Raw genomic sequence first — 23831 nt, 5'->3', positions numbered from 1 at the left:
GCTCCTTGTGCTGCTGGCCCCAGGGCTGGGGCAGCTCTGCAGGTGGGGTCTCACCTCAGCTCAGGGGCAGAGGGACACAGTCCCCCTCCCCTGCTGTCCATGCTGGGGGATCAGCCCAGCACGTGGGGGATTTTGGGATGCCAGCACACGCAGCTGGGATGTGTCACAGGCTGGACATGATGACAGTGGCCCTGTGTCACAGGAGTTGTTTCATTCCTGTGCCCACCCCTGCAGCAGGAGTAGCTGTGGGTGCTGGATCAGCGGCCCAGGAGTGGCGGTGCCATGGGGAGGTGCCAGTGAGAGAGCGCTGCAGCTGGATCCTTCTCTTCTCCAGCCCTTGGGAGCTGGGGTCTGTGCTGGAATTAACAGAGGGATGGAGGGGCTGCATCCCTGGCTCAGAAGCTGGGAGCCAGGTGTGGGTCCTGCTTTGCACAGGAGACAGAACCAGGGATTCTGTTCAGCCCCCTCAAGGCGCCAGGGAGGGGCTGGCAGTGCCTGACCCTGAGCCGAGCTCTTCTTAAGGAGTTGCCTCATCCCATGGAGCCGTGATGCAAAGGAAGGAGCTGCTCTGCCAGCACACAGTGGTGCTTCTCTTGCCCAGGAGCAGGATTTTTGGGGCAGCTTTGTCCCTTCTCTGTCTCTTTGGGCCCACTGTGCCACACCCAGAAGCTGGAGGTGCACACCCAGAGCTCCTGCTTGGAAAGGGAGGGAGGCAGAGGGGAGCTGGTGACATCCCCAGGCAGCTCTCCAGGGGGACACAATCCTCCCCACCCCCAGAGGTGGCCAAGGCTGAGCATTCCCTCCTCATCCTTACTCACCCAGAGGCCAGGGCTGTTTTTTTGCTGCCTTTATTAGACTTCAAAGAGGTTTTTTCGTATTTTTTTTTCTCTTTCCAGGAGCGGGTGTGCAGCAGGAGGGAGGCAGGGAATGCAGGAGAGGATGAGGATGGTGTGTTGGGATATCCCAATCCCCCAGTGGGCACAGGGATGAGCTGACCCGGGACTCTAAAGGCAGGAAGGAGCAGGCTGGGGTGCTGGTGTCACTGGTGGTTTTCTATGCAGCTGTGGGGTTTGTAATTCCTAAATTCAATGTCAGTCGTTCCAGGATACCATCCTGGCTCTTGGGGTGACACTTGGCAACTGTTCCTCGCCTCTTCCATTGCCCAACCAAAACCCTGAGCTGCTGCTTGTCCCCCCTGGCCTGACCGTGTGTCCTCCTCAATCCCAAATCCCTGCTCTGAAGATCCCAGCTTGGCTGCCAGAAAGGCTCCCTGGTCCCCAAGGAGAGCTGCCCCTCTCCCCCTCCCAAAAATCAGGGTGAAACTGAGGATGCTGTGTGCTCCTCTCATTTGGCTGGAGAGGTTGGGATATTCCCTGGGTTCTTCATGGCCTAGTTCCCAAAGGTTTAACTCCAGTTCCTGAGGGCTTTGCACCATTTCTCCAACTTGGCCATGCCCAGGAGACAAGTGCGAGTTGGAAAGGAGTGGAATCCTGCAAATATTTTCATCCTTCTAAATCTTTTACCCACCTCTTGAGCACCCCTGTGCTTTCCTGTGCCAGCTCCTGCTCCAGTGCTGGAGCCTCTCCCAAAACAAAGCCCTTAAAAAGCCTCTGCATTGTGGGGTTCACCCAGCCAAAAAAACACCCAGTCAGTTCCTCCCAAATTAAGTGTACCCCTTGCTCCCAAACCCGGTATTTCTGCAGCCAGCTCCCTGTGGAGATTTGGGGTGGGGAAGCTCTGCCAACAGCCCCGGCAGCTGCCCGGGCCCTCTGCCGATGGGAATCGGATGCTGTGGGGTTCTGGAGCGGGTTTTGGGTGGGCTCTGAAGCACTTGAGCGTTATTTAATGCAGGAGCCGGGGCTGGGAGTGCGGCGTGTGCGGGAGTCTGTCCCCAGGGTGTTTTGGGGAGGCTGAAGGGGGCTCAGGGCAGGTTCCAAGGCGGGGCTGGGGAGCAGAGCGGGGCTGTGGCCCAACCTGGTGGCCGCTAAAACCAGCACGGCATCCACATGAAGGAGCCCAGGGCGGCGCCGGTGGCGGCCCCCGCCAGCAGCCCCAGAGCCATCTGGTCCCCGGAGACGCGGTAGGGATCCTCGCGCACGATGACGTGGGTCACCCCGGGAGCTGCCAGGGAAAAGGGGCCGTGAATGCCGGGGGGAGCGGCCTCGGGCACCCCCCGGGGCCACCGGGCCACCCACCTCCGTACTGGTGGCCGTAGTGGCCGGAGCTGATGTAGGCGGCCTGGTGGGAGTCCAGGGGCACCGTCTGGTAGTAGTCGTCGTCGTAGGGGTCGTACACGTGCACCTGCAGCCGCGGGCGAGGCGTCAGTTTGGGGGCCACGGCTCCCTCGGGTGGGGAATCCGAACGGGCCCGAGGGCTGGGGGCAGCCTGTGCTCAGGTCACCCTGACTCTGCCCCTTCCTCGGCATCTTACCTGTGTCCCTGCCTCCTTAACTCTGTTCCCATTCCCTCCACCTGTTCCTGTCACCTTAGCTGTGCCCCTGTCACCTTAACGGAGTCCTCGTTCCCCTTAACTGTGTCCCTATAACCTGAACATTGTCCCTGTCAGCTGTGTTCCTGTCACCTCAGCTCTGCCCCCGTTCCCCTTAACCATGTCCCTGTCACCTCAACTCTGCTCCTATTGCCTCTAACTGTCCCTGTCACCTTAGCTGTGTCCTTGTCTCCTTACCTGTGTCCCCATAACCCCGTGTCCCTGGCACCTGAACTCTACTGCCATCACCCTCCATCAGTGTGCAAGGTCCCCGTGGCTCTGTCACCCACCATCAGTGGTGGCATCCAACCCCTCCCGCCTGTGGCTGTGGGGACTTTACTCCCTGTGCCCTGAGGATGCACAGTGGATGTTGGGAAACCTCTCCCTGCCCAAATCCTGGATCCCACATCCCGTGCCAGGGCGGTGTCCCTGCTCAGGGGGACGAAGCCTCACCGGGGTGGATTTAGCCTCCAGCACGGCCATCTTCCAAGCACTGCAAACAAAACAGAGGCACTCATTTCTGGTGGGTGCTGGAGGGGTGGGAACTGTCCCCTTCCTCCCTACGGGGACCTGGATGTGGCCATGAGGCCAGCACTACCCTTTAATTCCCTATTAGTGAGTGCTGGGCTAACAGCTGGGATTGGGAATGTGCTGGGAGGTACCTGACACCGCAGGGACGGGCACAGGGCAGTCCCTGGGAATGGCCCTAGCTGAAACAAGGGCAGGCAGGAAAATGACACCTAAATTTGGGGGGAAGAGCACATAATGGATGCATTTCCACTCAGCTGAGGTCAAGCTCAGTTGATGAAGTTCTGCTTGGCCACAGCTGAACGTTTCCCCCCATCCAAGTTCAGCTGAAGGTTTGCCACTTCTAAATTTTAAATTTTTTGTTTTAAAACAATCAATTTTTATAAAAAATAAAATTATTTTTAAAATGTAATTTCTAGTTTCTTTTAGGAATAAATAGAAGTGGAACAGTGCTAAAAAGGGCAGTTTGCCTTAAGCCAGTGAGCACTTCACATTCAGACTTTTTATTTCCAAACAGTGATGAAAACCCTTCTCCATCAGGCCAAGAGGAGATTTCTTATCCATGAGGAAAGTCCCCCATCAGGAGACCAACTGCTTAAAACCAGCTGCTTTTGGCTCTGGATTATTCAGTGAGAACCCCAGATCTCTTCCTGCACTGTTTGCCCTGCAAGTGTGTCTGAGAACACGGGCTGGGGGCGGGTTCAGCCAAGGGTGGTTTATCCCATGTGGTGGGAGCAGGGCAGGGCTCTCCTGCGGCCCAGGCTCTTTCCAGGCTGGGATAATTGGGATGGAAAAGTCGCTTACACGGCGTCGTCCTCGCTCTCAGCACACAGCGTGGTCTTGGAGCCGTCCCGCAGCACCACGGTCAGCAGGCAGTCCCGGCTCCTCCCCTCGGGCGGCTGCACGTCTGGGAAGGGAAAGGGTGGAAGGATGGGGTGAGATCCAGCCTCACCAAGGAGCTGCCCCAGAGACCCTCCCCGGGCTCCAGATTCCCCCTGCCACAAGAGCTGGTGGGTTTAGTTTTGGCTCCATCTCCGTGTGGAGGATGCGGTCGGGCTCTCACAGGTTAAAAGCCAGCACAAGGAATGAGCTGATGGGCAGAAACCTCCGCCCCCATGGAAAGGCAGCAAACTGCCAAAAATCTGCTCGAGGCCACGAGGTCGAGCTGCCTTTGCTTTGAACTTGCCACAGTGCACCCAAATTTTGTAGGAATGGGAGATGCTCATTGCCGGAGTGGGATCGTGAGCTCAAGCAAGAGCAAAATCTTAAATCCATGAGGCTGGTGTGTCTTTCCTTGTTCCGCAAGCTTGGCAGGACCCTCCTGTGAGCACAAAGCTGTGGGATTGTGCTCCCACCGCCGCTCCCAGCCCGAGAAAGGCGCTTTGTGCGGCGCCGTGGGCTGCGGGGCCCAGCCAAGCTGCTGCTTTGTTCCCCTTGTTTGTGCGAGACGTGAGCGATGAGTCAGGGCCGTGGGATCCTGTTTGTTACGAGCGCAAACCAGGAGGAGAGTTCCTCCTTCCTTCCTTTCTTCCTTCCCCCAGGAAAAGCAATGGCAGAGACGATCCAGCGTCTCCCGCCTGGGAACGAAGAGGGGTGAATGAGGCAGCCTGGGGTATTTTGGGGAGATGCTGGATGTGCACGGGTGGAGCATTGTTGCAGAGGGGTACGGCCACGTGCGGGATGGGGTTGGGAACGTAGGGCTCGGGAGCAGGGGCTCGGCTCACCTTTGCACTCACGGCCGATCCGCACGTCCCGGCAGCTGTACTTGATGTGGATCCGGCCATCCATGTCCCGCTGCGTCTCATCGTGGTAGTAAACCAGGCTGCCATCCAGGTAGAGGACGAACCAGTTCCTCTTCCAGCGGCGCAGGATGGAGCCTGGTGGGACAGGGAGCAGGTGGAGGACCCCGGTGGGACACGGCCGGCGCGCTCACAAGACCCGATCTCATCGCCCGTACTTGGATCCCTCCGGCTCCTGTGAGCCACTGCATCCCACAGGACACCTGTGCCTGGCATGAGCATCCGGGGCAGCGTGACCAGGTGGCTTTACATGGGAAAAGGCTGCCAAAAAAGCCATCAGGCCGTTGGGTGCTGCCCCGCCGAGCGCACGGGAGCGGATCCAGCCCCGGACGTGGAGCCGCGTGTGTTTTTGTGGCAGGCAGCCCCTCTCTCCACTTACGTAAATCCGCGAGCGGCTGAGCCACAATCTCCCCGCTGCCGTGGATTACCCCCCCGCCTCGGGGCTCCTCGTGTCCCCCACACCCCACCTCGTCCCAGCAAACCTCTCTGTGTGTTTTTGGGGGGCTCCCAACCTGCAAAGTTCAAGGATGGCACTTACTCTGTCGCCAAAGCCAACCGCTCTTCACCAGCGCCATGGCTGCCGCGGGCTTCGCCGGATCTGCCGGGCCGGGAAGAATAATGGGGTTAAAATAGCAGCTCCTGCCTCGCCCCCGGCTCTGCCCATGGCTCCCACCTCCCCACAGCCTCCGGGGGCCAAGTGGGATGGGGATTCACCCTTGTTGCTCCTGGTATTTTTGGGGGATGAGCTCAGCGCCCGGGTTAATCGGGGTTAGGCAGACGCGGGATTCTGTCATCTGGGAAACATCGCGAAGGAGACACTCCGGCCACCTTCCTTTCTGCCTTTAATCTCGTTGGGATTTAAGGGATTATCGTCCCGTGGAGGTAAGTGGAGAAATCCGGGCCACGTATGAAAACAGGCACTGCCTCCCCACAGCCCCAGTAACTTTCCATGCTAAACGACACCTACACTTGTTTATTTTCCCTGCCTCAATGGAAATTAGTCCTTAATAAGGCCATGAAGTCATCGCTCCCCAGGTCCCTGAGCAGAGCAAACACCCCAGGGACAGGGAGGAGCAGTTCCCTGGCCACGGCCCCCATCTGCACCCATCAGCTGGGAATCCCAGCTCCCAGTGATGGGCACCATGGGGTGGCCTCCAGGATCTCCCACCAGCTCTGGGGGGCACAGCAAGGCACAAACAACCCCTCACCCCCCCCAGTGCCTCTGTGCCTGCGTGACCGAGTGCCCGAATCCCTGAGGATCCAGGTCCCCGTGGAGTTTGCAGTCCCGGTCCCATTTCCCGGACTGCCATATCCCCGGCAAATCGCAGCCCATGGATACCCCCATCCCCTGGCACCCTCATCCTCCTGCCCTGGCACCCCCAGGTACCCCCATCCCTCTGCACTCACATGCCTGTGCCACCCTCATCCTGATCTGCTCACAACCCCTGGTACCCACATCCCCTGGCATCTTTTTCCCCTCCGTACCCACATTTTGTGGCACGGTTTCTGCCCCCCTCAGGAGCCCGCAGCTCCGATCCCCGCTCCCCCCGGCACTCTCCCTGACCCCGGTGCCCCCTCCCCGGTGCCCCCCAGCCCCCCGAAGTCTCCCCGCGCATCCCTCACCGGGCGGAGGCGGCGGTGCCCGCTGCGGGATGCGCTGCGCTCCGCTCCCGCCGCCCGGCTCTGCCCGCCCGCGCGGCTCGCCGGGAGCTGTAGTCCGGCAGCAGCATCCCCAAGTGCCGGCCGCCGGGAAAAGCCCCGTTTTCCAGCGCTTTAGCCCGAAAAAGCCGCTCCCGGCGCCTGCGCGGCGGGGATGCTGCCGGGCTGCTGCCGCCGGGGATGCCCGTGGTTGATCCAGCGGCTCCGATCCTCGCTTTCTCCTCATATCCCCCCCTTTCCTCCGGATGCCGTGCGCATCCAGCAGTGCGGGTGCCCTTGGGAGGGGGCTCAGCCACAACAGGACCCCCGAATCTGGGGGTCGCACCGAGCTGGGCACGGGGAGGCGATGCCTGAGGGATGCAGGATTATCCTCCGGTGCTGGGAATGGGTCTGAGGAGGCGTTTCATGCCAAGAAACAGAAATCAGGAACAACTGGAGTTTTAAGCACCAAAGTGCTCGTCTGAAATAAATTTCCAAGTGGTGTAAGCAATCCTCTGGGGCAAAATTAATCCCTGTCCTGGCTTCTGCTGGAATGAGAACCGTCCCAGGCTCTGGGACGTGAGGTTGGATTATTTGGGGAAGTCAAGACACAAATCAGGTGCCATCTGAGGCTGGGCTGTTAATAAAAAGATGTTTATTGAGTACATGGCAATGCTGAATATTAAAAATAAATTCTATTCCAGCACCTTGTTCAGTGTGAAGCCCTTTCCCCTCCTCTCCCTCCAGTGCTGGCTTTACTGTGGCAAACAGCAGAAGGAACTAAATGAATCCAGCAGCCCTGGGAGATCCCAAAGGAGTTAAATTGGAATCACCCCCTCGGCCAGGCCACACTCACAGCCTTGTGCATCCCCCCTGTGCTGGTTATGGGGCTGCAAAACCTCCTGCTGGTGCTGAATATTCCCAAAATCAGGGGAATTATTTGGAATCTGGCTGGGCCAGAGACTGCAATGAAAGAAGTTCCATTAGGAAGGGATTTGGGCCGAAATTTGGATTTATCCTGAGTTATCTACTGCTATTGGGTTGCCTCTCCATACAGACACGTGGAATTAATTGTCAAAACTTTTCCATCGTGGTTTTCCTCTTGGGAAGGAAATGGTGCTGGTGTGGGATTTGGGGGGCTTGGACTATTATTTGTAAACTGGGGTGGTTTGTATTTTTTTTAATGTGAAATAGGAGAAATTTGGGGCATGCTGGGTGGAAATGATGACCCAGAGAGCCAGGAATTATTTCCAGCCAGCAAAAGGAGAGGATGCCATGTGGGAATACACTCTGTCCCTCGCTCAGAAGAGCCAGATCCGGGATTTACCCCCAATTTCCCATAGCAATTGGGGGCTGATTAATAAAATCTATGAACTTCGATGCCTCCTTGTTTGTTTTTCCTCCAGCTCTGCCTGCAGTGGCTCGTGCCTGGTGGGGACCTTCCCCACCCCAGCCACAGCCTTGGGTTTTGGGTAGGAAACAAAGGAATTTCGAAACTCTTCCCACATCTCAGGAAATCCGTGTCTTCCACAGGAGGTCTCTCCAGATTTCATGGTGCTGTGGAGACAGAAGCTCTGAGGGTTCAGAGCTGAACCTGGGGACAGCTGCAGGTGACACGGCCAGCATTTGGTGTTCCTGTCATCCCCACTCTTGGGACAGGTTAAATCTGGTTAAATCCTCCTCAAATCCCTCTTTTTCCTGTACCTGGGTGTGTTCCATCCGTGCTGCTGGAATCCTGTAGGAGAAATGTTCCCTTTTGGCGTGTTTTTCATCCCCTCCACACCCATCCCAGGGTGGGTTTTTCACTGTTGTCTCTTTGTGAAAAACAGAGCTCACAAATTTGAAAATTCTCTTTAGAATTTTTAAAAGTTTAATAAGAGGGTAAAAAGGGACAATGTGCCATCGGCCAAAGAACACACCGGTAGATCAAGTGTTATCTATATATTGTTACATTACTCAGGTCTATACATATTTATGTGTTTCATACATTATTCAAACATTCTTAGGAGTTTTGGATGTTGCAGAAGCTCTTTTGTTTGGCCTTACATGCTGACTTATCTGTATGACATCCTGTAGATCAGGTCAGTATATTTTATTCCTTCATCCTGTTGGTTTGCACTTCCCTGAAAACGAGGAGTTAACAAGTTCTTCTCCAACTCTGGTTTGTGTCACTGTTATCACTTGGAGAGGTCGGTCAGCAGATGTGGGAAAAACAACATAATTGCTTCACACCTCTCCCCTAGTTACATAGAAGCATTTTAACATTTGGTGTTTTGCTAAGGCTGGCAATACAATACATTTATCACACCACTGTTTCTATAAGCTGTACGGTACATACGTGGCTATAATACATTCATCACACGACTGTTTCTGGGAGCTATAGGGTGCAAAGCTAATAGATTGTGTTACACTAATGAGCAGCTAAAAGGAGTCACAAATTGTACCGTATCCAAATCCTTCTGGTCAATAACAACATGTGAAGACTCATACAGAAATGCTAAAGGCAGTATCGTGTTGTTATTTTTAACACATCTTGTTACCCCATCCCTATTCCCCGATTCCCAAGGGAGGCGTTCCACATCCATGGCTCAGGAAACACAATTTACAGCGTGGATCTCCGCCGAAAATAAAGCAGCAAAACACACGGAACAGCAGCCAGTGTTGTGAAGGGTCTGGGCCGGGGGGAGTGCCCTGCTCGTGTCAGTCCCTGAGTGAGGACCCACAGGAATTCTCCATCTCTTCCCCAAACGCTCCTTTCCTGCCCTAGGCCCGGTGAGGGGCTGCTTTGGGCGTGAGGGGAAGGACGGGGCACAGTCCCATGGGCAGCGGCAGCAAGGCCGGGCCCCGCGGCTCCCCGCTCCCCTCCCGCCGTCGGCCCGCGGGCCTGCGCTCGCCAGCCGACCCGGGAAGGGTCTCCGGAGCCGGGACCAGATCCCGGATCACCGTGGAGCCCCACCTGAAATATCCCGGTGGGATTCCCGTAGCGGCCTTCCGTCTCCCGTCGGCCCTCTCGGACTACAATTCCCGTCATACATCGCTAAACTACAACTCCCGCCATGCCCGACGGCTCTACCCCTGCCGTACTACACCTCCCAGCATGCCCCGCGCCAGTCCGGGGCCTGTCGCCTTGTGTCCTTCCCCCGCCTGCCGCGCGGACTACACTACCCGTGATCCTTCGCGAGGGGCGGCCAGCGGCGGGCCGCGGCGGCGGCGCGCGGGGCATGCCGGGAGCTGTAGTCCCCGCGGCGGCGGCGGCTGTAACGGTCCCGCTGGTGGTACTGCCCCCCCTACCCCCCCCATTCCCGGCTGGCGGCTGCGGGAGCAGCGGGAAGAGGAGGAGGAGAGGGAGAGGGAGAGGGAGAGCTGCTGTACCGGCACAGGGGCCGCCGCCGCCCGAGCAGCCGCAGGTAAGGGCAGGGGAGGGGAACGGGGGACACCCCCGGCTGACAGCGGCGGGAAAGGGGTGGCGGCGCGGGGGCACCGCGGTGATGGAGGGGGGCGGCCGGGGGCAGCCCCCGAGCCCCGGAGCGCACGGGGAGGGGGCGCAGGGGGAGCATCCCCCCAGCCCCGGGGCGGGGGGAGCGCAGAGCGGAGCCCGTGTCCCCCCCCCGGCGCTCCGGTCCCCGTGTCCCCTGGGAGCCTGCAGAGCCCGGGGCTCTGCTCCCCGCCTTGTGTGGCCCCCTCCCTGGCCGTGTCCCCCCCAGAGCAGCCTGTCGTCCCCGCAGCGGGCTGTCCCCCCCAGCCTGCTGCCCCCCAGATCCGCCGTCCCCAGTTCCCAGGGGCTGTGTGTGTCCCCCCCACCAGAGCCTGTTGCCCTTCCAGGGGCTGCTCCCCCAGGCCAGGCTCACGCCCGTCCCCGGGAAGAGGGGCCGGGATGCCCGGGCCGGGGGTGCCCCCCAGGGATGGGCGATCCCCCCCAGAATATCCCGAGGGGCACGTGGGGCCGGCGGGAGAGATGCCGGGAATATTGACGAGCCCGCCGGCAACTCCGTGCGACGGGAAGGGCCGAGCCGAGCCCTCAGCCCTGTCCCGCAGCCCTCCTGGGGGGGAGAAATGCTTTTTAAATGGATAGAAAATGGTTAAAGGGTTTGCTGAGCGGGGGATGTCGGCGCGCAGCATCCACAGGAATGAAAGCAGGGACATCCAGGTTGGCAAATGCAAGGCGGCGTTAAGATTTTTCTGCCTGGATAAAATGCGTATTCCGGTCGTTTTTATGAAAATGTGTATTATTCTCCCCCTCCCCCATCACCCCCTGTTTTTTTTTTTTTAATTTCTTTTTAGTAATGATTGCTTGCATGCTCTGTTGTTGGCATTGTGGTGTTCAGGGCAGCGAAGTCCATCGCTATATTGTGGGTGAATAATGCCAAAAAGGAGCTTGGTTTCAGTCCTTTATAGAAAGCAGAGGAGCCTGGAAGTATGGAAATGAAATAAATATTCATTAGCAGAAAGAGATTTTCTACCGGGTTGGGTTTGGAGGGCATTTTCCCCCCCGCTGCACATCGTGATGAGCTTTTGGGTTATGGTTTCTATTTCCATGGGTTGAATTTTATTTATTTGGTGCTCATTATTGTCAAGTGCAGAAAAATGAGCAGGTTGAGGGTATTTTTTCCCCCCTCTCCTGGACAAAGACATGTTGTGCTAAGCAGAAAGAAACCCCAGAAAGATTCTATTTCTGTTTTAATCAAAATATGATTTAAGATGCAGTGCTGTGTTTATTTTTGCTGTTAAATAGTGATGGAGGAAGTCAGAGCCTTTTTTTTGTGTGTGTGTGTGTGTTTTTAAAGGAATGTGGATGATGGAAACATCTTTAGGGAAACATTTTGCTGGACTTGATTGCATCAACTGCATTATTTCATAAAATGTGAGCTGTGAAGTGGTTGTTGATTAGAACTCAAATTGAGGAGCGATGTTGAGCAATGTAAAGAAAAAGGAAATTAGTATGAAGAGGCCAAATGCTTATTTTCTTTTTTTTTCAGTTCTTTTTGATTCTGAGTTTTAACTGTTTCGTGGATTCTCTTGACCCTTATGGTTGACTCTATTTAAAAAAAAAAAACCCAAACAACAACCCATCTGTGTATTTATTCTTGTTATACACACACAGTTATTACAAGGACTGATATCAGCCAGCATTGTGTATTTTGCATTAAATTTATATTAAATCTGATTAACTTTTGTTCTGTAAGTTGCAAATACCAACTTACCTCGTTATGCATCCCAACTTTTTATTTACCAAAGCAAATGTTGATGTTTTTTAGAAGGAAGCTTTCTCTCCCAAATCCCGATCTTTATTTTAGGGAAGGTGGGATATGTGTTACAGATATTATTGTCCAGATCTGGGAGTTTGGGGTATATTCTTCAGCTGATTAGAATTCCTGGCTGTCAGTGAAGACACACTTTTTTGGACAGGTAGATATGTATCCTCTGGAACAAAGGTGCTGGGAGCAAAACGTGCCTGGAGTTTGTTCAGAAAACATTCCTTGGAGTGAGAAACCTAAATTGTAAAAAAATGTACGTGGGATAACCGGGATGCAGTAATTTAGGGACGGCGTTTGTGGAGATGCTTTCTGATCTGGGTTGATACTCATCTGTCAAACTCCACGGTGAGCCTGCATTGCAGTAGTGAACTACCCGGGGCTTTTAAACCTGCATTAAAGTTTTCCTGCTCCCCACGCTCCGTAACCCACCGCAGGGATAGCGGGGAGGAACAGGGCACAGAGCTGCTGCTGGACACATTTCTTACAGTGGACACATTTCTCTGTGGAGCAGCAGTTGTGTGAAAGGCCTTCAGTACCTGCGCTGAAAGCGTAATTAAAATGGTAATTGAATTGGGGCTAGATTGAATTATCCGATCTGCCTGGCAGAGCCCAGCTTGGACACGGAGGTGCAAACGCAGCTGCTTCAGGCAGGGAGGTGTGTGTGGAATCCAGGGAAGTGCCTGCTTTTGGGAAGTTCTCCAAGGCGTGGGATTGGCAGCGCTCTCCCTTCCAGGGAAGTGGGACATTCGCCGCTGGGATGTCACCGCTGGGAGAGAACAGAATTCCAGCTGGCTCTCAGTCCAGCTGTTCTGCTGCTGCTGCTGGGGCAGAGGTGGTTCAGACCTTTCTCCTCAAACCCCGCTTGTTTCCAGCCAGGAACTCGGAGCGGCTTCCCGGCTCTCTGGAAAGCAGTTGTCGAGGCTGTCAAAAGGGAAACGCAACTTTTATATCTTCCTGCGCCAGCTCGCTCTTCCCTTCGGTGCGGATTATGATCTCCATTTGTCTTCCAGCCCTGCCTTTGGGGCCTGATGGTATCTGCAGAGGCCCCCGGTTTCCCTTTCCGCAGCACAAGTGCTCCGTGTACTTTCTGTTTCCTCTGCAATTCCTCAAGTCTCTCCGTGTGCCGGGCCATTCCTCTCCCTGCTTCTGTCCCAAATTACCTCCCTCGTGCTCGCTGATGTGCCTGTGTCCTCGTCTTCCTCATCACTTTTGCTGCTTAAACCCCCTAATTCTCCTGTTCAGTCCATAGGAGGGTTCCATCCAAAATGAGCGAGTAGGGAACGGCTCCTGTCATTGCCAAATTCCAGTCCCTTGGTCCCTTTGGATGCTGCTGGGTTCTCGTGCCGTGCATCCCTCAGTGAACAGATGAAGATTTGTGTCTTAGTGACAAGAAATAAAATCCACCGGTCTGGTTTTTTACCTGTTGATGGTCTCTTAAGTCTCTGAATTAAAAAAAACCAAACCTGATTCTTAATCAGTCAGTGTTTAAATATAAATACATTTTCTGCAATGATTATTTGCATGTGACTCAAATACCAGTTGGACAATTCTCCAGAGCTGTTTCGATTGTGTCACCTTGTTCCTTCCACTCAACTGAATCACTTTGTTCCTATTTTTGTATCAAAAACATTGATATCCCTGAATACGAGGGAAGAATGTCAGTGGCAGGGCTGTGTTTATTTATGCAAATTCATGGAATCCCAGAAGGATTTGGGTTGGGAATGACCTTAAATCCCATCCAGTGCCACCCCTGCCATGGCAGGGACACCTCCCACTACCCCAGGTTGTTCCAAGCCCCATCCAGCCTGGCCTTGGACACTTCCAGGGATCCAGGGGCAGCCACAGCTGCTCTGGGCACCCTGTGCCAGGGCTTTTCCATCCTCACAGAGGGGAACGTTTTCCCAGTAAAATTTGTGTAAACCTGATTTTTGGAGAAAGTAAGGATGTGATTGCACTTCCTACCTGCCCACCTGGGCAGAGAGAGAGAATGAAATCAATGTAAAAACACGTCTATGATCTTTGTTTCGTGCTCTGATTTATCAGTGCTTTGTTGGGTGGATAATCTTGAGGTGGGATTTTATGTTTATTTATTTGTTAGCTTGAATGGGAAGCAGCAGTTGGGAATTTCCAGGATTTTGTTTTGCTGAGGGGCAGGTGTGCCATGGGCGTCTGAAGTAGGAATCCCAGACCTGGAATTAGCATCCCAGGCAGGGAAGATCCAGCTTTTAAGGTATATCCAGCACTTGCAGATCTGAATTTTGTGGGAGCTCTCTAAGAACCACGTAGGGGAATGAGCTTCTGTTGATGATGACGGAGATGCACAGATTTTTTAGAGTATGAGTGGGACTTGGATAATTTTTCCAGAGCTCCTCTGGGTTTTGTTTACTATGGATGTGCTGAAAATCCTGAGCACTGCACAGGAATTTCAAGTGAGTGTGCTTTCTGGGAAGGAAAAATGTGGGCCTGCTGACGCTCCCCAGCAAACCATTTAGGAGATTATCGTCATAGGATTTATAAAAGCTGAAAAAAAACCACATTCCCCTCCTCTGGTTTGTGTTTGCTCGTGCTTTACCCTGCCTCTCCTTCCTCTCCTTGGCTGAAACAGTCATGTGGAAGACTGGAGAGTGGAAAAATGAAAAGTCAGAGCAGAAAACTGGGCTTTTACGTGGCCTTAGTACAAGAACTTTCTCAATAGGAAGATTAAAGCTGAAGTGTATTTGTAGGCTGGTTGTTTCTGCCTTCCTTGTCTCAGCAAGGGTTAGAGATTTGGGAGGATTATTGGAGACAAGCTTAGAGTATTTTATGAGAGGAAAAGTACTAAACTGGCAAAAAAAAATAAAAAATAAAATAGATGCCATCGTGCCTGCTAGGCACATCTAATTCTTTGATAAAATGGATAAAGATTGCAGACTGCAGCAAAAGTTAAAATAGACCATAACATCTTGGGGTCCGCAGAGTTTTTCCTTCTAATTTGCTGTAGAACTTAATAAAGAAGATTTGGCTCTTTTATGGCATCAGGCTCTTTATCTGCCACAAATTAAAGCCCAGGGCTTGGGCTTCTGCTTTCTCTGCTGTTAGATACCAGCTCCCTAAACTTGGTAAGGAGTGGGTTTTACCATTCTGAATCTGGAAATGCATCCTGAGGACTGGGGAGAAGTTTTGAGCACTGTCTTCTTTTTCCCCATTTTCCATTCAGTTCTTTATACTCACATTTACAGGCAGTAATAATTCGCTTTTTAATGGGCAGGGGGGGTTTTGTGCTTATTTTAAACAAGGTCCTAGGAGTCCCCACAGTCCCATGGGCTGCCCAGGGCAGGGGTGGAGCCCTCATCCAGGGACAGAGTGAAAAGCCACATCAGTGTGGCACTTGGGGACACGGGTGGTGGTGGCCTTGGCTGTGCTGGGGGACTCCACGATCCTTGAGCTCTTTTCCACTCTTAACAATTCCCTGATTCTACCTTCTCCTGCCAGTTTGATGGACAGAGTAAGGTCATTCATTGCAGTTCCTGATGACATTTTACCCTGGATAATTGTCATGCCTGTATGGACAGGCAGGTTCTAAGGGCTTTTCCCTGCTGAAAATTATTCTGTATGAAGCTCGTGAGCATTTAAAATGCAATTACTTTGGAATAGGTCCCTGTATAAACATTTGATTCTGCAGTAGTTTATTCTACAAATAATTTTCTTCAGTTTTCTGTGTATGGTGTCACCTAATGAGACTTTTAATGGCTTTTACAAAATGATGGCATTCCACATATTTTCTAGTTTGCTCTTGACTTGACTTAGGTTCACAACAGAAGCTTTCAAGCCTTAAAATGCAGTGCCATAAACTGGAGGCCTGGGTTCTTTTTCTTTACTGTAGCATCCAAATCCAGTTCTTGAACTTTCTTGGATAGCTGAGTCTTTTAATATGGATTTGTGAGCACAGGAAAATACTTCTTTGTATAAGAATTGTTTTACAGTCTTTAAATTTGAGCCCTTGGAAAAGCAAACACGGCGGAACAGCCCAGGAGCATCTTGCCCACGTGGTTTTGCTTTCCAGGGAAGCTGTGCTGCTGCTGGAGCAGGTGCCAGGGACAGGGTGGGTTCCTGGGTGATTCCAGGAAGTGTAGGACATCTCCACCAAGCGTGGCAGAACTGGGCATGGAGAGAAGGAACAAGTTTTTACAGGATGGGTGGTAAAACAGTGGCACAGCCGATTTCCCAGGGAGGTGGTGGCTGCCTCATCCCTGCAAGTGTCCAAGGTGCAATTTCAATTAGTGTCTAACTATTACTTCCAAAAGCCAATTATTGTCTAAATGCAGAGGTCCTTTGATACTCAGCAGCTTTTCCCTTTGGAGGGAACTGTTAATTCCACAACCAAATGGTCTTTGGTTGTGGTCCAGTCAAACTCAGGGCGTTGCCTGGGAAGTGCTGGGCAGGTTCCATTCGAGGGGCTCTGGCTTTCCCACTTTGTTCCCTAGATTCCAGGTCTGCAGCAGACCTCTGGAATGGTTCTGGGCTCTGGATGAAGCCCAGCAGAACCCCACTGCAGCTCACTTTGCTGGTGATTTTCCATGGGTGGCTGCTTTTAGTCATCTGTGCGTCGGCCAACTCTGAATCTGCTCGGCTGCTTTGTTGACACATAGAGTGGTAATTTTTTAATTGGGATGTCATCCTCAAAAGATTGCCTGTTACATTGCAGCACTTACCTTTATCACCATGCATCTCCTCAGAGGATGAAGTCAGCCTTGCTTGACAAGGCCTATTTTCTATAACATTGACTTGACTGTCATTAATTTTGCTCCTGTTCTTTTTAAGTCCTGATCGAGTCTGATTCAGTTTTCCCTTACTTTGTCCAGAGCTCATGTCTGGCAAATGGATTGGTGTTTACTTGAGTCATTTTGCTCTCTCCTGATGTAGCTGCGTCAGAAATGTTTGTCTTCCAAATTTTCTGCTTCATTCTCAAAAATATTGCAAATGAGCCCTTGGGGTCTCTCAAATAGTGAAGGAGTCGTGGAGGACTCGGTGGTTAAACATCCAGGGCTTCTGGGGCATCATTCCATACTGGAATGCAGAGCTGGTAGAGGCCTTGGGAGACTTTCCAGTCCATTCACCTCCTCGAGGCAAGCTGAAGTATCCCGAGAGCATCCTTAACGAATGTATTTCTAATTTTTCCTTAAAATCTTCCAGTCTCAGAGGTGCCAGCCTGCTCAGGAAGCTGGCAGTGAGCGCTTAAGCAATTTGGTTAAAAGCTTTTCCAATATCTTAGGTCTTTCAGGAAGCAATTCTTGGCTGCAGGGGTGGGCAGGCCCTGGCACAGGGTGCCCAGAGAAGCTGTGGCTGCCCCTGGATCCCTGGAATTTTTCCAGGCCAGGTTGGATGGGGCTTGGAGCAACCTGGGATAGTGGAAGGTGTCCCTGCCCATGGCACTGGATGGAATTGGATGATCTTTAAGGTCCCTTCCAGTCCAGGCCATCCTGGGATTTTGTGATCTCTGAGAAATGAAGATGCTTTGCTTTGCTGTTGTGAATCTGCCATCCCCTTGTTTCTGCTGTCACTGAGGGGAGCACCTTACATCCTCCTCCAGTTTGTTTTCCTGGGCAGGCAAGGTCCTGTAATGTCTTCTTATGGATCATTTTGTATCCAAATCTCTTTATTTTTTCCTCAGCTTTCCTCTGTACTGTGGTGTGTTTACTCCTCTCTCTCCTCAGACTTGGCACTGCGTGGCCTTGTCAGCATTGTATGAAATGAAATAATGCTGGTTTCCACGTGGCACTCTTCAAACAATCTGAAGCGCTTTTCTTTTTTTATTTTTTCTGCAATTCCATTGTATTGTTGACATTTTACTTGTGATCCAATATCCCCTCGGGGTTGTTTTCTCCTGTCCATCAGCCCAGCTGGGACTTCTCCACCTGCACAACATACACTGCTCTTGCACCTGTCTTTATTGGGTTTCACCAGGCTGTTTTGGTTTGACACAGTTTGCTCTTGACTCATCCCTGTTGTTTCATTTTGGCTGCATCCTGCAATTGCTTTTGTACAAATTGTTAAACAATCTTTCTGGTGTCTTCCCATTGATTGGGAGGGGAGTTCAATCTCTGATTTGCCCCAGAAGCTTTTTCAAATTTCACCCTGGAGCTGTTTCCTTTTTGATCCCAAAAGCACTTTGAAACTTGGTGAGTGGATCATGTCTATGCAAATTCCTTAATTCTTCCTCTGCTGCGTTGTATTTGTGGAAAATCAAGTGATGCTAATTTTCATTACAGTTGAACTCAATACCTTAAAGGTCTTTCCCAACCCAAATGATTCTATGAGCCTGTGATTATGTTGATATTTCATTAAGATGATAACTAAAAAGCACAAATATCATACAGGTTAAAATCAATTACTGAAATCAAGACATTTTGCAGTCTTGATTGACTTACTAAACTTGGATGTATTTAAATATGAGTCTGCTCTTTTTCTGCACTACCAAGGCTTCCAGTCCAGTGATTTCTGCAGCTTTATTGCTTGTAACGAGGCCCAAATCAGTTCCTTGGTGTTACAAATTGTCACCTGTGATTTTGGGAAGCTAATCTCTTGTAATTACTCTGTGTGTGAGAGTTTCTGAATCCCTCCTGTCTCCTCTCTTAAGCCCACACGGGTTTCTTTCCCAGTATGGACTCATCTACCTGTCTTGGTGCTTCCTAGAGCCTCCTTCTGGCTTCACCCATTAAAACACACCAACTTTTTGCCCTGGAAATTCAGTTTTCCTGCAGTGTTGATAACTGTCAGAGAGGTGAGCTTTCCCACCTTTTTTTTAGGGTTATGTTGCAGCCATCTCTTATTTTCGTATCTGAACACCATGGGACTAATGATTTTCAAGTCCAGTCACGTGCTCATTTTTTTCTTACTGCTGGCCAGGATTTCATTAGTTTCTGCTTGTTATCCAGACTCCCTGCATCCATATATAGCAACAGAAAATTCTTTTTTTTCTTTTTTTTTTTTTTTTTTTTTTTTTATGAACACTCTTGTCTGACTTTTTTGCCTCATCTCCCCTTCTAAGTGTCCTTGTCCTGTGTTCAGCTTGTGCCTTTCCTGGATGCATCAGCAGTTTCATCTGGGAAGGTGTCTTATTAATTGGAAAGTTGCTGGCTCTGCAATTCATGATCTTTCCCTTCCCTCCAGTATTGCTCCATCACTCAAATCCAAATATTCTCTCATCAGTCTTGTGGCCTTGTTCAGTTCCATGATTTTTTTGGGGGTATCTGGTACCGGATGCATCTTTTAGCTCAGGGACCGACCGCCTGTGGATGTGCAAGGAGCTTGTGGATGCAGTGTGGAGCAAACAGCATTGGCATTTTGAGGCACTGGTCTGCAAGAGGAGTTTGCAGCTTGCAGTTCCTGCCTCTCTCTGAGCTCCAGGCTCGGCAAAAGCTGCTGTCCCGCTTGGAAGCAGATTCCTGTTGGTTTGGGAGGCAGCTCCTACCAGCTCCTCCTCGGCTTCTCTTGGCACTCTCGAGCCAGTGGGAAGGAAAAGCCTGGCATGGCACCCTGTGAAGATTGCCAAACCTTGACTTAGACTTTCCCTTGGAGTTCTCTTCCAGGATCCCTGAGATCTTTCCTCACCTGCTCGGTTCCAGCTGCCGCCGTCGCTGCTCCCAGCAGGCGCGGTCACTTCTTGTGGCCGCAGTGATCAGCCAGCATTGGTGCTCGTCCATGGCAAGGGGAAATCCGTGGCAGCCAGCTCTTCCTTGGAGGCCATCGTGCTGATCCACAAAGCATGTTTGCAGAGGTTGGTTTTTCTGAACACAGGCTGGAGAAAGCAGCAGGAAACCATTTCTCTCCATAATCCGAGGTGGTTTTTTCCTGCCAGCACTAAATACACACGTAGAGTTTAATGTGACTTTCACCAGGGGTGTTTCCCTGGATGTCACTGACTTTCTCCTGCTTTCCTGATGCTCTTCACTGATGTTCCTGGCACTTGACTGTGCGTGTCCTCTCCTGTTTCCTACAGTTTGTGTCTTTTCCCTTCTCCTGACACAAAGGAGACATTCCATGTTTGTGTTCAGCCCCTGGAAATCTTTTATTCCTCTGTTTGAGGCCGGTATTGCTGGCTTTAATCAAATTCCATGTCACAGAATTGTTTTCAGTGGAGACTTTTTTGGGATGAATTTTCAGCCTCGTGGTGAACTTCTTCATTCAGAGGAGATGCCCCTGCCAGAGAACCCAAATCTCCAACCTCTTGTGTTGTGGCTTGTAATTTGCTAGGGATGAACGATGCTCTCGTGATCCTGTGGCGGGAGGCTGGCATCTGCTTCTTTCCATGTCCCAAATTTCCCTCCAGTTCCCAAACTGCATAAGAAGTGGCTCAATTTCCCATTTGGAATGGGGCAAAAAGGGTTGGTAATGTCTGTACTTGATGAGACAAATAAATGAAACACTGGAAGATGCTCCAGTGACAGCTTCCCCCCATCTCTGCTGCATGAAGGAATTGTGGACTCTGTGTGGTTGGGCTCCTTCATTGTGCCCTTTATTTAAAGTCTTAGGTGGGTTTCTGAGCCAATTGATTCCTGCCACATGGAAATGTCCCTCCTGTGACATCAGGGCTGTGGACACTGCTCTGGTGTCACCCTCATTCAGGTTTGCACTTCAGTCTGCTGCCTTTGATCTGTGAAAATCTTGATCTGAATCTTCTCTCCCCAGGACTGTGCCGGCAGTCAGGATTAGCTGGGCTTTACATCATTGACAATCTTGTTTTTAAATCTGAAAGGACCTCAGCAGAGTTTTCTCCTGGGGCAGGGAGGGCATTGATTCTGGAATATCTTTTTCTTGGTGTTATCAGGATTTGCTGCTCTCAGGATAAGCCATGGGGCTTATGGATCATGGAGTTTTCTTCCTGCAGGAAGTTGTGTCTTCAGATTAGGTTAGGTTTCACCTGACCTTCCTATGATTTTTACCTTTTTATGATATTTTTTCAATAATTTTTTATATTTCTTGCTTTTTGTGGGTGTTTATATTTACCCAAATATAGTGGGAAGAGCATTGGGTAAAACAATCTCTTATTTTTTAGCTTTTGGTTTCCGCCTGCCCTCTGGAGATACCGGCAGGGTTCCAGGAACATGGGCTGGCCTGAGGGAGGAGAAAACAGGGCAGTGTTTCTTTTCCTGCCTCAAGGTAGACACCAGGAGCTGTTGTACTTTTAGGGATATTGTCACTAAGTGAAGAGGGAGTTGAAAAAACCCCAGATATTAAATTTACTTGAGATGTGTTCTCATGAAGATGCTTAGCTGGATATCAGTGCTGCCTGCAAATCTTTTTATATTGAAATAATTTAATGGGAGTATCCATTTTAAAGTTACTGGGGAGTATCCAGAGTCTATTCCTGGTACAGAGAGCGGAAATCTGTTTTAATTGGAGCAGTTTTCTGGGAGTTGTGTTTCCTGCCAGAGTGGTAACAGTAGGAAGGATCAGCAGCATGAGAGGTTATAAAACCCCTAGGCATTTTACATTCAAGTAGCTGGATACAGTAAGAAACCACAAAAACTGGGCAAGCAGAGACTCTGCACAGAGGATTCAGAGACTCTGTTTTAAACCTTCCCCAAAAGCACCTGAATCCATAGGGACACCGTTCCTGAGTTCCCTTCTGTGTTTGTTTTACGGAGTGGCTCATACTCGGAGAGCGGATAAAAATCCACCGCTGCCACAAATAGCACTCGAGATTTTGGTACTGATTATAATTAACCCTGATGGTTTCTGCCTGATTTGGTTCATTTTTGTATTTGTAGGCAGCACACAGGAGCGCAGGAACAAACCCAATTAACACTGGGAAGTGAAGCCAGAGCGTTATCAGATAACTCAGGGAAGTTAGAGAGCTGCAAGTCTTTAAAAATAGTTTTTTCAAGATAACTGTGCCACTCTAATTTCAGAAGAAAAAAGTGTGTAGGTACATTATTTTTAAAGCCAGTTTTGTTTCCCAAAATGCCTTGAAAATCAAGCTGATCCATTGAAATTGCTGTTCCTTCAGTGTTTCATCTTAAAGGGATTCTTCCACACAGGGATAATTTATTCCTGCTTGGCAGTGTGTCCATAATACACATTATTAGCAAGCTCTCACAAATTTGTTCTCACATGCCAAAATAACGTGGAAAATTAAAAGATTTTGTTTCATGTCCATCATCCCAGATTATCTGAGATTTATTTCTGAATACAGTCTTTGCAGAATGGGTGAGAAGCCATCATTAGAGTTTAAAGACATCGTTGTGTTCTTACGTGGATTTTCACTTTGGGTTATTTAGTTCCTCAAAACTTGTGTCTCTTTAGATCCACAGACTAGGAAAGCTGTGAAAATCCATTTTTGAAAGGTTTTTGATTTCAATTCACCCATTCAGGATTCTGCTTTGTCTACAATAAACATCTCTTAAAAATCTAAGAACACCCAGAGACAGCCAAACCCCACTGAATAAAGGGGTGCTCAAATACTTGAACTCAGTCCTGTTAGAGCAGATCTGCTTTCTATTTACAGTCTAGTTAATATCAACTTACTTTTAAGTTAATAATGCCTAAATAGGTTGCCAGTTTTTGTCATCACTAGGAAATTAAATCGAGTTGCCTGTGCTTAAATTACTGTTTTCAATTAAGTAGCTCAAAGCAGAGCAGCAGCACTGAGAACTCACCCTGGTCCTGCCTTCCTGCAGACCTCGTGCCCTGCTGAAACCCTTGGGATGGATCCAGGGAAGCTCTTGTTTAAATTGTGACCTGGGAGGCATTTTAGTACTGAGTGATATTCTGATGGAGAAAATTGGCAGGATGTTAGCAAATAAATATTATATTAATCATAATAAAAATGGGTTATTGTGGTCAAATGGATGGGTTTTAGAAGGATTTCAATGATCCAGCAGTGGATGCAACAGGATTTTGGGAGCCTGGAGAGGAGAAGGCTCCGGAGAGATCTTAGAGCACCTTCCAGTGCCTAAGGGGGCTCTGAGAGAGTTGTGTTATGAGCAGTGGTGCTCAAAGGGATTACAGAGCAGGTGGATGCTGTGATGCTGTAGCAAAAAAGGCTATTTGAAATTATTTTTTGGGGTTTTTTTTTTTTAGTTGTATGAGCAAGAAAATATTTAGAAGAGAGCAGATTTCATTTCTGTATTTGGTGCTTGTGACTTTCCTGTGTATGATTTCCATTTCAACATCCTGAAATAGCTCTTGGATAAGTTGTAGGGGAACGGAAGAAACGCAAAAATAGTCTGAGGACGAGAAAAAACACACACAGAGAAGCACAGAGCTAAGTCTGGTTGGCTTATCAGAGGGAGAGTCTGACTGCAGGAACATCCCAGAGAAAATTCCAGGCACTGAGTGCCCTCCCATGCATCCAAAGAAGTTGGTGTTTAAAAGGAGAACCCTTTAAAGGTGAACTTCCTTTTGGGATGAATGATCCAAGGAAAAGAGCACTTCTCATCTCCAAAATTGATCATTTTTCCTTTTAAACTATAGAGACCAATGAACAGGGTACGTTCCTGTCGAGGATTAGGTTGGTTTTGGGTGACATTTAAATAGGTGAAACTATGAAGAGTGTTTTTTTCCCAGGCAGAAAGAATTGCAGGAAAGCACCAGGCCCTGGCCATGGCACAGGGGTTGTGTGAGGGGGTGATGGAGTTTGCTGATTGAAACCAGAGTTTTCAGTTAATGGGCCAACCTCCACATTCCAGTTACCACCTCATTCCAGTTAAAAATGTCTGTGGAGCATGGCACAGTGGGAAGGGTGGGTTTGGGATACAGCTCAAATTAACTGGAGCTGGAGACAAGCCTGAAAATGCTGGGGATCGTGTGGTGAATACGGGAATGGAATTGGATTGCTAAGAGTGAAGGTTAAAAAGATTTCTATTTATGTAATAAATGTGTTCCCCTATGTAGAATCACAGAATTGTTAAGGTTGGAAAAGCCCTCCAAGACCATGGAGTCCAACCACTCCTCAGCACTGCCAAGGCCACCACTGACCCACGTCCCCAAGTGCCCCATCCACACAGCTTTGAAATCCCTCCAGGGATGGGGACTCACCACTGCCCTGGGCAGCTGTGCCAGGGCTGGACAACCTTTTCCAGGAAGGAATTTTCACAATATCCAATCTAAACCTCCTCTGGCTCAATGTGGGGCTGTTTCCTCT

At 50.5% G+C, this 23831-nt stretch overlaps 2 protein-coding genes and 1 long non-coding RNA gene across 3 annotated transcripts in view; 1 reads left to right on the top strand and 2 right to left on the bottom strand.

Moving 5' to 3' along the window:
* Positions 1-832: 832 nt before the first annotated feature.
* Positions 833-6528, bottom strand: PLEKHB1 (pleckstrin homology domain containing B1). Its single transcript, XM_015626687.3, has 7 exons — positions 6438-6528; positions 5353-5412; positions 4740-4892; positions 3820-3922; positions 2941-2980; positions 2196-2301; positions 833-2121 (listed from the first exon to the last, which is right to left on the bottom strand). The coding sequence occupies exons 2-7, from the start codon at positions 5387-5389 to the stop codon at positions 1985-1987; spliced, it is 576 nt and encodes a 191-aa protein (XP_015482173.1). The 5' UTR covers positions 5390-5412; positions 6438-6528; the 3' UTR covers positions 833-1984.
* Positions 6529-8378: 1850 nt separating this feature from the next.
* Positions 8379-9513, bottom strand: LOC107204000. The gene is made up of 2 exons (XR_001521438.3): positions 9409-9513; positions 8379-8691 (listed from the first exon to the last, which is right to left on the bottom strand). It is a non-coding gene; the product is annotated as an uncharacterized LOC107204000 (long non-coding RNA).
* Positions 9514-10498: 985 nt separating this feature from the next.
* The window catches only part of FAM168A (family with sequence similarity 168 member A), a 131185-nt gene continuing 117852 nt past the window's right edge, over positions 10499-23831 (top strand). The window contains exon 1 of the mRNA XM_015632476.2: positions 10499-10599. The gene's annotated coding sequence lies outside the window, so the exon portion shown is untranslated. The remainder of the gene's footprint in view (positions 10600-23831) is intronic.

This window comes from Parus major, chromosome 1, assembly GCF_001522545.3.
Source record: "Parus major isolate Abel chromosome 1, Parus_major1.1, whole genome shotgun sequence".
Lineage (NCBI taxonomy): Eukaryota > Metazoa > Chordata > Aves > Passeriformes > Paridae > Parus > Parus major.
The sequence above is the reverse complement of the archived record's forward strand: the minus strand, read 5'-3'. Positions and strand labels throughout refer to the sequence as shown.